This window comes from Cardiocondyla obscurior, linkage group LG27, assembly GCF_019399895.1.
Source record: "Cardiocondyla obscurior isolate alpha-2009 linkage group LG27, Cobs3.1, whole genome shotgun sequence".
Classification (NCBI taxonomy): Eukaryota; Metazoa; Arthropoda; class Insecta; order Hymenoptera; family Formicidae; genus Cardiocondyla; species Cardiocondyla obscurior.
In genome coordinates, this window is record NC_091890.1 from 542,650 (window position 1) to 555,455 (window position 12,806).

General features: G+C 37.7%; 1 protein-coding gene across 1 annotated transcript; it reads right to left on the reverse strand.

Annotated features, from left to right (window-relative positions):
* Positions 1-3,969: 3,969 nt before the first annotated feature.
* On the reverse strand, positions 3,970-5,592 carry LOC139112151 (SCAN domain-containing protein 3-like). The gene has a single exon (XM_070672967.1). It carries the CDS (start codon positions 5,590-5,592, stop codon positions 3,970-3,972), a length of 1,623 nt encoding a protein of 540 aa, XP_070529068.1.
* Positions 5,593-12,806: the final 7,214 nt, after the last annotated feature.

The following is a 12,806-nucleotide window of genomic DNA, read 5'->3' on the forward strand; positions in this document are numbered from 1 at the left end:
ACATTGGTCCAATCGATTGCTTTCTATATATAATCTTTTAAAAATATATAACAGAAAAATCTGTTTTACACTTTAGTAAAAACATATCTAAATATCAATAAAATTTGATTTTAATTTTTTAATTATTGATTACTTATTGGTCCATGCATGCAATTTGTTAAATAAATTTATTTTCTATCATTTTTTTGTAAAAAAAGTATATAAAAATCTTTAGTACTTTTGGGCCATTGTCTTTTTTTAATTTGCGCATTATTAATTTCAATCCAACTATTTGGTTCTCTACAAATACTTTTATAATTTCCTTCTTCAATACTAGAACCATAATGAAATATAGCATTCATAACTTTATATGATTTTTCAGCTATTAGTATTGTAGTTGTTGGAATATAAGATATATTACAACTACGTATTGCTTTTACAATTTTATCTTCTTCTGACAAAAATATTGCAAAATGAATAATAATTATATCTTTCGTCAACGTTATTTCTTTTTAAACAATATATTATTTCCTGTACAATTATCGCAAAACCCGTTATCAGTTTGAGACCAATGTGAGTATATAATATTAAATAAATCTTGTAAATTGTAGCTCTTTTTCTTAAAATTAATAATAGGTATTGAAATAAATAAATTGTTAGAATAAATTGTTTTTGAATATTAACAAGTAACATACCGAGTAGTAGAAGTTACCTCATGCTCTACTGATTCTCTTATACACTCGTACCTTGTACACAAAGTTGTTAAAAACTTGATTCTATCTAATTTTACATTCAACAAAAACAATTTTCTTAAATCTTGTCGAACATCATATGTATTTAAATTACTCATTCCATATTCATACCAATGCATTAACATACGTAGAATATTTGATTTATCACAATTAAGCAATTGCTTTCTAATAGCACTTAAATGAAATAGACATTGTATAACTGTATTAGCGTAACATGAGACATTGTCTGTATTTTGAAAATCACGTAAAATCCATGTGGTATTTTTTTGTAACGTTTGATTTTGTTGGCCATTCTCTTGAACAGCTTCGACTAGTTTAGACAATATCCATAGAATATCTTTCACTTTGGGACGACGTTCTTTTTGCATAGTAATTTTTTCTGCTTCTGGTTTGTACTTATATCTTAGTCGATTATATTTGTTAATAGTTTTTTCGTCAACTGTCACTTTGGAAGGATCAAAGTTAATCAAATGCAATCCTTCCAGAGTTGTTACTCGAGACAATGCAACATAAGATTGATCACAATTAAATATAGAATTGCCTATATCAATAATAGTTGTCTGTAAACTCAATTCTTGACATTTAATAGTTATTCCATAACTCAGACAAAGTAAAAATTGTTTTCTGACATCAAATGCTTTATCCACTACTTCAAATTTGACAATCACTCTCTCAATAAAATATTCTAATTCTGAGAATAAAAGAAGTTTGATTTTTTTAACACAATCGGTAGATACATCTCGTACAACTGAAACTACTGTGGCTATTGTACCATTCACTAAACCCAAAAAAGCATCGATATTACGTCTTATCATAACTTTTGCTCCAATTTTATTTATAATTTCTTTTAAAAGTCCAGCAGTTTTTGAATTATTATTGTCATTATTTGATAATACTTTTAATATTTTTTTTTTTAATATGAAGTACAGTTAATTGTATTTTCAGCAATTAGTAATATCTCTTTCGATTCAATGCAACTTAACATAGCTTTATTAAGAGCGTCACACATATGACGAGTAGGTAATAGACAAACAGTATCCAATAAACGATTATTAATAAAATCACATATCTCCTTTAATCTAGATTCAATAGAATCACCTTTAAAAATTATTTTTCTATTTTCAAGTATGGCACGATCAGTCTGTTGTAACCCGCCACGCCGCGCTGGTCATTGACCACTGCGTGCGCTAGATTTTATACAAGACTCAGCAGATTGCCAAACCGTTGGAATCTGCTAAGCCTACGATGTAGTCTTGTCAGCTTTTTCGTTATTACGCACTATCAGCAGAAGGCAGTAGGGCATTCGGCCACTTCCTTCTGCGATTTCGCTGACAGGATTAAAATTAATATTATAAAATGCACGAGCTCTGAAGCTCGTGCAAGACAGTCCGAGAATTATGGACTAGCGACTCGTAACTCTATCGCCGATATATATAAATATTATACTGCGAAGGGAATAAAAGTACTACTACTTATTAAATCAAAAGCACGTATAGTTATTTATCGACTACACTAAGTAAGTGTAAGTTTCGGAGGACGGACTCCGTGCACCACTCCGGTGCAACAAATTGGTGGCAACGGTGGGATCCGCCCCCCGAAAAAGAGGCAGCTCCATATCGCCCGCTCACACCGAACGGTGCTGTTGATAGAAGATAACTGAAACAAAAAGAATAAAGGTGAGGACACAGTCAACGATCAAGACAGCCAAGCAACTCACGTTGCAAACCCACCAAAGCAAAGCAGAAGCAGAAAGCAGACCCAGCAGAAAACAGCATGCGTTACATACTGTTTATGTAAGTTAACAATATTTTATGAACAAAAGACGTTTCATGCACAAAAAATTCGGCCCGAACACGATTGACTTCCTGCTTTAGGGCAGACGCTATCCCAATAAAAAAAAAAAAAAACGCAACCGCGCATAAACGTGATATACAAAATTTTTTCTTTTAAAAAAAAAAAATTAATTTAAAAGTCGCGAAAACAAAACCCTGCAAAACCCACTGCCACATGGCATATGGACATTTTTAATGAATCAAGCTACGAATTCGACGACGATCTGACAGAAGCCACTTACGAAAATATTGAGAGACCTGACAGACGAACGCGCCCCTCCGCACACACCACTATTCGCACGGCTAACGGAAAGAATTTCATGTTAACGATAACCGACCAAGGACACGATACAGAAAACCCTGAGGTTTTGGGTAGTGCCTCTACCCCCCGAGAGAATATAGAAGAAGAGGAGCAATCCGAACATGCTCACTCTTCGCCTATCGCACAACCGAAATCAACAAACCCGCGAGACAGTGATGGGAATTTTAGCTCCGAACAACATCGATGTTGCTGGAGTGGGGGACCACGCACACACGCCGGCGTCCTGTCGGTGAGCGCGCTTCGCTCGGCTTTCAGAAGAGGACAGATATATATATGTTCCGTCTTCGTCGCACCGAGGCAGCTACGATTCGTAGCCTACGAATCGTAGCCTTTGAGTTACGGTGACTAAGACGAGTGCTCGCATCGTGCGAGCCGCGTGAATCGCGGGCACCAAGATGCATGTTTTTTTACAGGCTGTATGTTAGAATATAATGTGGTCTTCCGCACTACCCAGGAGGTGCCACTTACAGTGCGTTAGGTTTTTTAACGTGGACCTTCGCCAGTAGCCATATCATACCACATTTCTGAATTGTCCAACACGCAAAGTGTCCGACAAACTTAATATTAAATTGTTAATAAATAAACTGTCCAACACGCAAAGTGTCCGACAAACTTAATATTGAATTGATAAAAAAAAAACTGTCCAACACGCAAAGTGTCCGACAAATTTAATTTTAAATTGATAATAAATAAACTGTCCAACACGCAAAGTGTCCGACAAATTTAATTTTAAATTAATAATAAATAAACTGTCCAACACGCAAAGTGTCCGACAAACTTAATATTGAATTAATAATAAATAAACTGTCCAACACGCAAAGTGTCCGACAAACTTAATATTGAATTGATAATTATTAAACTTCTTTTTTTCATAAATAAATTATTTATAGCATTGTAGACGAGGAAGGACCAGCCATGTCACAATCATCTGCAGTATATAATGTTAGATGACTTTCTTGTTTTTTATGACATATAGAATATAATTTGTCTGTTGACATTAAAGATAAATGCTCTTCATTGATGTTAATATTTAGAGCGGTTTCCTTTCTCGCTTTTAATGCTGACTTAAACACGCATAAAGCATTTACGTTTGCAGGTGCAAGTTTGTTTCGTTTTTAGTTTTTATATCTGGTAAAAAGGAAAAGATTCTTTCGGAATCGGCATTTGAATTTGGCAATGATCTAACAGCATTCAAGACAGACTTTAAATTAGGATATCGATGACTTTTTAAAATTTTTTTCCACAATTCATCAAACTCTAATATTGCTAACAAATCTTTATCTGATTCTGAAAAATCTTTGTATAATGCAAACCACTCTTTCTTCAAATCTTTTTCATCAAAGCCTCCAAAGGTGCTCACGATATAAGAGACATCACGAAATGAACTTTCTCTATTACTATCGCGTAAAGCCGTATTAAATTCAAAAACTTTTAATTTTGATAAAAAGGCATCACGTATTGGTAGTCTTTTACAAATGTCTTGTGCAGCTGTTACGTAAAATTGCAAACAATCTCGTCGAATGTTTGCAACAACGTCTGCATGTCCTTCCGTAATTAAATTATTTAGATATATTTGACATTCTTCTCCTAAATATATTTCATTTATTGAAATTTGATTTTCTGTTTTATCAAACTCTGGCATATCAATTTCTTTTAAACTGCTTAATAGCTCAGGTTTTAAGAAATTTCTACAAATGCCACATAAAAATTCTAAAGATTTTCTGTTTAATACTTGGATTCTTGTTTCTAGGCTTTGGAAAAAGAGATTGAAAGAATTAAAATGATATAAAATATGTTTTAAAAATAATAGGTAAGCTTTTGTATCAGGTTTTTGCATTATAGAAAGTATATATTCTCCAGATTTTGTTTTTTCATTTACTACTATTTCAGTTAAAAACAGAAATAGAGTATTCCAGTACTCAAGAAGTCGTTCAATACTTGAATACCGAGAAAGCCATCGTGTATCTGACAACTTTAAAATTTTGCGGTTTGTTTCCTGAAAACTTATAGCAAATTCTTCAAAAATAGCCGAACGTTTCGGACTACTGTTGATAAAAGTTGCTACTTTTTTAACAAATTCTTCGCAATGTTCTGGAATTTTACTACATGCATTATGTGCAATTAAAGCTGCGGAATGGCACGGGCATGAAAATGTTAATAATTTATGACAAAACTTTTGAAGTTTTGTTTTAAAAGATGAATATTTGCCCACCATAACATGTGCATTGTCGCATGACATAGCAATTATATTTTGAAATGGAATTTGCAATTTCCACATTTCATTTAAAAATGCATCAAATAATTTTTCCGCGCTGCTATTTTTTGCGTCAATATTTATTAATTTTACTAATTGTGAACGACTATCTAACGTTTCAGGATCAACATACCGCACAAGAAACGTCATCCATTTCTGATTCGAAATGTCTGATGTTTCATCTACAAAAATTGAAAATTTATTATTTTGTAATATGTCAACTACACGATTTGTTTCTATCGGACATAAAACGTTGGAAATAATTCCTTTACATTTTTTTTTATTCATTGTCATGCCTTTTATTATTTTAGAATCCTTTCCTATTTCTTTAAACAATGTTAGAATATCTTGTGCCGTTTCGAATGAAATATTTTTTTCAGCAATAAATGCAGCATATCGAATTTCTGCTGCCTTCTTTTCATCATCAAACGGCACAAGTGATTCCACGTTCATATTTTTGTCACACATATCATTTATATCTTTTTTTTTTTCTATTTTCATTGTTAATAATATGTACTTCGGATTCTGCATGACGATAAATATTCGATAATTTAACCACCATATATATTTCACAAAATGTACAAAAACATAATTTTTTATTATGTGATACTTCGCGCAACCATGGTTTAAATATTTCAATATCTAACCATTGTTGTCGGAATGTTTGCCGTGCCCCGTAACTAATATTTTTCTCGTTTGCGTCATTATTTGTTTCAAAATCGGTTTCATTAATTTTCTCATTATGACACGCAGAATCCGCATGTCGTGATACACATGTATTGCACGAAAAATCTTTTTTACAAATAATACAATGATATAAACTATCATCTGAGGGAACTTTTCGTATCCAAGATTTATAGCGATCATCAGAAAGCCAAGCTTCAACAAAGCTTCGCTTAGCTTTCTTTTTCAATAAATCGCACATTTTAATGTTTTATATATTATAAATATTAGATACGAAAAATAAAAATAAATTGAAAAGACTTACAATCTGTTGCAGCTTTCTGTAATAATTATTTCTCACAAAAACTATTACAATTGAGCAAATAAACTGTCAATATATACTAATTTAACTGTAGAAGTACTTTCAGTATATATAATAATTTTTTATTTATTGTTTCTGCTCGCGGTCACAAAGCGCTCGTAGCTTAGGGCAAAACAAATGTATTGTATATAATCGCTTACAAAGTTATAAACGAGCAGTAGACGTCTAAAAGCGAGCGAAATCGTCTAAAGATGAGCGAAAATCCTCGTAAGTAATATACATAATTGTTATTTTTTTTGTAATTCATATATTGTAAAATTAATACTTTTTTCATTTTTTAGAAAATAGTGCGTTAGAGCGGCTCGTGGAGGTAGAGCACCAAATTACCGCTCTATTACAAAAACGTAAGCAGTTGCAGGAAGAACTGCAACAACAGCCGCAGCCGCATCCGCAGCCGCATCCGCAGCCGCATCCGCAGCCGCAGCCGCAGCAGCAGGAGCAGCAGGAGCAGCAGCCGCAGCCGCAGCCGCAGCAGCAGGAGCAGCAGCCGCAGCCGCAGCAGCAGGAGCAGCAGCCGCAGCCGCAGCAGAAGCAGCAAAGTAATAACAATATTTAAATTCATATTTATTATTTATATTTAGTATATACTTATTTTTTTATTTATACATTTTAGAAAAACGAAAAAGAGGTTACGCGGCCGGACGGTCGCGAGGAAGTTTTTGGAGAGGCCGGGGCGGCATGCGAGGCCGGGGCGGCATGCGAGACCGAGGCGGCATGCGAGGCCGGGGCGGCATGCGAGGCCAGGGCGGCCCAAAGATATATCAATTTTTTTTTAATTAAATAATTTAAAATTAAAATAAAAATTTAAGTAATTAATATTGCCGCTCTTCTTTTTCATTTACTCCCGTAAAAAATTATCCTTCCTACATATAGTATACGCATTCTGTCGGACACTTTGCGTGTTAGACAGTTTATTAACAATTTAATATTAAGTTTGTCGGACACCTTGCGCGTTGGACAATTCAGAAATGTGGTATGATATGGCTACTGGCGAAGGTCCACATTAAAAAACCTAACGCACTGTAAGTGGCACCTCTTGGGTAGTGCGGAAGACCACATCATATTCTAACATACAGCCTGTAAAAAAAACATGCATCTTGGTGCCCGCGATTCACGCGGCTCGCACGATGCGAGCACTCGTCTTAGTCACCGTAACTCGAAGGCTACCACTCGTCGCCTACGAATCGTAGCTGCCTCGGTGCGACGAAGACGGAACATATATATATCTGTCCTCTTCTGAAAGCCGAGCGAAGCCGAGCGAGGCCGAACGAAGCGCGCTCACCGACAGGACGCTGGCGTGTGTGCGTGGTTCCCCACTCCAGCAACATCGATGTTGCTCGGAGCTAAAATTCCCATCACTGCTGCGAGACGACACTACTCTCATGTTATTAAACGCCATGTAAGAATTAACTAAAAGAATGGACTGCATGGAATCCGAACGTAATACGTCAGGAGCACGGAGTAGTTTAAGGAAACTAAGCTCTGTATATGAAAGGTGGGACGACTTTTGGCCGAACTAATGCGAAAATTGGCCAAAAGGAACATTAGCGCTTCTTGCGAAAAAATTCAGTACTATAGCGTTTGTGTGGCGCGCGTTGTTTGTAACGCTTTGATCTCATCCTTGTCAGTATTATTTTGACTGCTTGACATATAAAATAGAACAACCGGTTAGATCTTTGTTGAGAATATAGTAAATTAATTTTAGAATTAGATTGTTATAAAATTTTTATGTACAATTAATTTTTAAAATTTATTACATTTTACAAGAAAAGTTGTAAATATAATGCAAAAGAGCGTTGAATTCATCGAACGTAGTAATTTTAATAAATTTTGAAAAAGGAATTATTTTGTTAATTATAAATACTTTGACACTCATATTATTTAGAACTGCTACACTTCTTTTTATAGTAGCATCATCTTCTATTTTTTGAACTCCAAAAAATAAGTCGTTTCCTTTTGTGTGACACCACATTTCATTTGGCAAGTTTAATTTGTCTAAATTATTTTTTAAATAGTTAAAGTTGAATTCAGTTTGTGAATTTAGTGTTTGTCTAATACAGGGTTTTTCTTCATTGCTACTTTTGTTCTGATTTTGATGTATATTTGACTCCATGATGCTTATTCCACTGTTGGTTATTTAATATATGTTCTTAATTTTTTAATTGATGACTGTTTTAACAGAACCTAAAACATCCTCAAATTTAGAATTCACAAAAATAAATATAAATCAACAAATACTATATTGTTACGCCCGGTATACGGAGCAGCGTGAAGCTGTCGGCTCGCACCGAAGTCTCGGTTCCCCGTTGCCAGGGGAACGAAGATTATTTATTGTGACTAAATGACAGTTCTGCCCATGTCTTGAATCGGTGCAGACGTGTTACTGCTTGCATGCTCTTTATTAAATCGTTCCTGTTTATTTTTACAAATCGTGTCTCTTTCTTTCGCGGAGCTCAGGCGCCGCGAGTGTGTGTGTGTGTGAGAGTGTGAGAGACGCGAACGCAGAGACGTTCGCCGACCCGTTCCCGGCGTAACATTTTGGGGGCTCGTCCGGGATGGCTACGCATGCGGCGAAGAGGAGGCGATCCCGTCAGGAGGATCCTGCTTCGTCTGAGGCGGCGGCGTTCGAGTCGCTCCGCCAGGAGATGCGTCAGCTGCGGGTCGAGCAGGAGCAGAGGGAGGAGAGTCTGCGGGCCGAGATTCGTCTGCGTAATGATGCGATCACGAGGATGCAGAGCCGAATCCTGCAGCTAAGTCCCTCTAATAATTTTTCGCGCGTCTCCGGTGTTCTTCCGGCGGAGGGGGGCGCGAGTTTCGTTCCGGATGTCCCTCCGGTTGAGGGTGACGCGCGTTCCGTGTCCGGGTTGAATTTGAAATTAGACACATACGACGGTTCCGTTCCATTGCGGGAGTTCTTCTCCCAATTTGATTTGATCGCTCGGGCGAAGCAGTGGGGACAGGAGGCGAGAACTATTGCCCTTGTTTCTTGTCTTCGGGGTAGAGCGCGTTCGGTTCTCTGTTCTTTTCAAGATTCCGAAGGCATGGGCTACGCGGAGCTAAGAGCAAAGCTCGAGTTATGTTTCGGGGAACCGCGGTCTTCTCAGAATTATTATTCACTTTTTACAAATCGGAGACAGAAGGAGGGGGAAGATTTTGCTTCTTTTGGGACGGAATTAGAGCGGTTGTCTCAATTAGCTTATCCTGAATGTCCCTATGAGGTACGGGACAAGATCGCTTGTGCTCAGTTTATTTCTGCGTTGTTAGATGGTAGGGTTAAGAGAACGTTGCAATTAGAAGGAATCTCTTCACTTAAGAAGGCGATCGAGAGATCGAAAGTGATCGGGACGATTTTCGGGGAATCTTTTGATAGGAGAGTGTCAGGTTTTCAGGGGCGCGCGAGTTCTTTTAGAAATTTTAATTCTTTTCGTTCGGAAAAGTCCAGGGGGGACGTTAAGGAAAACGAAGGAAAGGGGGAAAATTCGGTAAATCCTAGGAAGTATAAAGGGAATAAATTTTCTCGGGAGACGAAGGGGGGGCTCGAGGAGAGTGTTGGCTTTGCGGGAAGCCAGGACACTTCCAAAATCAGTGCCCTACCCGTAAGGGAAACTCGGAATAGTCGACCTCTTCGGGGGGTCGGCTAAAGTAAAGGGGGCCCCGAGAGAGTTATTTTCCAGAAGAATCGGCTATTCTTCACGTGATTTTTGTTTTGCAGGGAAAATTAATAGTAGGGAATGTAATTTCAGGGTTGACACGGGCTCTGATATTACTATTTTGAGTTCTAGGTTTTTCGGAAAGGGGAATTTAGTTTTGCAATCGCTTAGAGAGGGGCTAAGATTTCGATATCCTACAGGGGAGGATGTTTCCATTAGAGGAGAAGCTAAAGTTTTTATGGAGGTAGGAAAGTTTGCTCTTGAAATGAGCATGTTTGTAGCAGAGATTTCGGATGATTGCCTTCTCGGGGCGGATTTTCTGAGGAAGGTTGGTTTTTCTAAAATTTTTGACGAAGCTTTTGGTTCTTGTCGGAATTCTTTGAGGGTGGCCAGAGTCGAACAGACTTCCGGGGTGAATTCTTCTTTTCCTCAGAAGCTTTTTGAAGAAAGCTTGAAGGAATTAAATGATGAGCAGAAGAATGTAGCTTCTTTATTCTTTAAAGAATTTCAAGGGACATTTTCGGAGGAAATTGTTGCAGGGAATTGTGAGTTAGTGAAACATAAGATTGATGTAGCAGACGCTCTTCCGATTAGACAGGTTCCTCGTCGGATTCCTTTTCGAATGAGGGATGAGGTTGATGGAATTATCGAAGACATGAAGAACCGTGGGGTAATTGAGGAATCGCGAAGTCCTTGGGTTTCTCCAGCAGTTTTAGTTAAAAAGAAGGATGGGACAATTAGATTCTGCGTCGATTATAGGAAAGTTAATGCGGTTACGGTAAAAGATTCTTTTCCTCTGCCGAGGATAGATGATATTTTAGATCGTTTGGCTGGGAATTCCTGGTTTGCTACTCTTGATCTTAAGAGTGGGTATTGGCAAATCAGGATGGATCCAAGGGACAAGGAGAAAACGGCTTTTTCCATAGGAAAAGGACTTTGGCAAATCACTGTCATGCCTTTTGGTCTCACGAATGCTCCGGCAACTTTTGAACGATTTATGGAAAGGGTTTTAGAAGGGCTTCTTTCTAAGAGTTGTTTTGTGTATTTAGATGATGTGATAGTTTTTGGAAGAAGTTTCGAAGGACTTATGGAGAATCTTAATGAGGTGTTTCTTCGTTTAAGAAAATTTAATTTAAAAATCAATCCAGGGAAGTGTGTTCTTTTCAGTAGGAAAGTTAAATACCTAGGTCACGTGGTTTCTTCAGAAGGGGTAGCTACTGATCAGGAGAAAGTAGCAGCAGTAATAGATTGGCCAGTTCCTTATACGAAGAAGCAATTGAGAAGCTTCTTAGGTTTTTGCTCGTATTATCGGAGATTCGTGAAAGGTTTTTCTTCGATAGCGAAGCCACTTCATTATTTGACGGGAAATTTGGTGAAATTTTCTTGGACGAATGATTGTCAGGAGGCTGTTGAATCCTTGAAGCGGGCCTTAACTTCTCCTCCAGTGTTAGCGTTCCCGAAGGAAGAAGGTCAGTTTATTCTAGATACTGATGCTTCTGGAATAGGAATCGGGGCTGTTCTTTCACAGAAGCAAGGGGATGAGGAGAAAGTTATAGCGTATTTCAGTCGGGTTTTATCGAAGTCTGAAAGGAATTATTGTGTTACTCGACGCGAGCTTTTAGCTATTGTAGATGCAGTCAAATCTTTTCGTCATTTTCTTTTAGGAGGGAAATTTTTAATTCGCACGGATCATATTTCTTTAAGGTGGCTCTTGTCTTTTAAGGAACTCGAGGGTCAGTTAGCTCGCTGGGTAGAAAGATTACAACAATTTCAGTTCGAAATTGCTTATAGAAAGGGGACTGCTCATGGGAATGCCGATGGTTTATCGAGACGGCTTTGTGAAGCGGAAAACTGTCGGTATTGTTTTAGGGTTGAGCAAAAAAGTCTTCCTGAAGGAGGTGAGACCGTGGCTCGTATAGTCTTCCAAGAAGAAGAGTTAGATCTTTGGAAGAAGGATCAGCGGGAGGATCCGAGTCTTAATGTTTTAATACAGGCAAAAGAGTCTGGGGAACGTCTTTCCCGTTCGGGATTTTCTTCTTCAAATATAACGGGAAGAGTTCTTAATTCATATTGGGATTCCCTCGTTTTAGAGAACGGAGTTCTTTATAAGAAATGGATAGCTCCAAATTTAAGGAAGGTGCTGTTGCAATTAGTGGTTCCTCGTAAACGGATTAAGGGGGTTCTGGCTGATGCCCACGATTCTCCTTCGGTTGGGCACTTTGGAATCAATAAGACTCTAGATAGAATTCGGAAGCGTTTTTATTGGGTTTCTTGCAAGCAAGATGTAGAAGATTGGTGTCGTTCATGTTCGGTTTGTTGTTCAAAGAAGGGACCTTCCGGCAAAGGGAAATCTCCTTTGCAAATTTACAATGTCGGATCTCCGTTTCAGAGATTACAGATGGACGTTCTTGGTCCTTTTCCTATATCTTCTTCTGGGAATAGGTTTCTTTTGGTAATTGTAGATTGTTTTTCTAAATGGGTGGAAGCATTTCCGGTGAGGAATATTAGGGCAAGAACGGTAGCTGAAGTTTTTGTTAGGGAAATTATTTCGAGATTTGGAGTTCCTGAGGAAATACATACAAATCAGGGACGAAACTTTGAGTCCGGTCTTTTGAAAGAGTTGTTGAATCTTTTGGGGGTTAGGAAAACTAGGACTACTGCTTTACATCCACAATCGGATGGGCAGGTGGAGCGACAGCATCGTACAGTTTTGGAATATCTTTCAAAATTTGTTTCAGAAAATCAAAAAGATTGGGATCGTTGGATTTCAATGTTTTTGTTAGCTTATAGGTCTTCGAAGCATGAGGTTACTGAGATTTCTCCGGCGGAGCTTTGTTTTGGCAGGGATTTAAGGTTACCGTTAGATTTGACGCGGGGAATGCCTCCTCAATCTTCTCAGTTTTCAGCTTCTCAAGGAGAGTTTGTTAGGGGTTTAAGGCAAAGGCTTGATGAAATCCATTCTCAACTCAGGA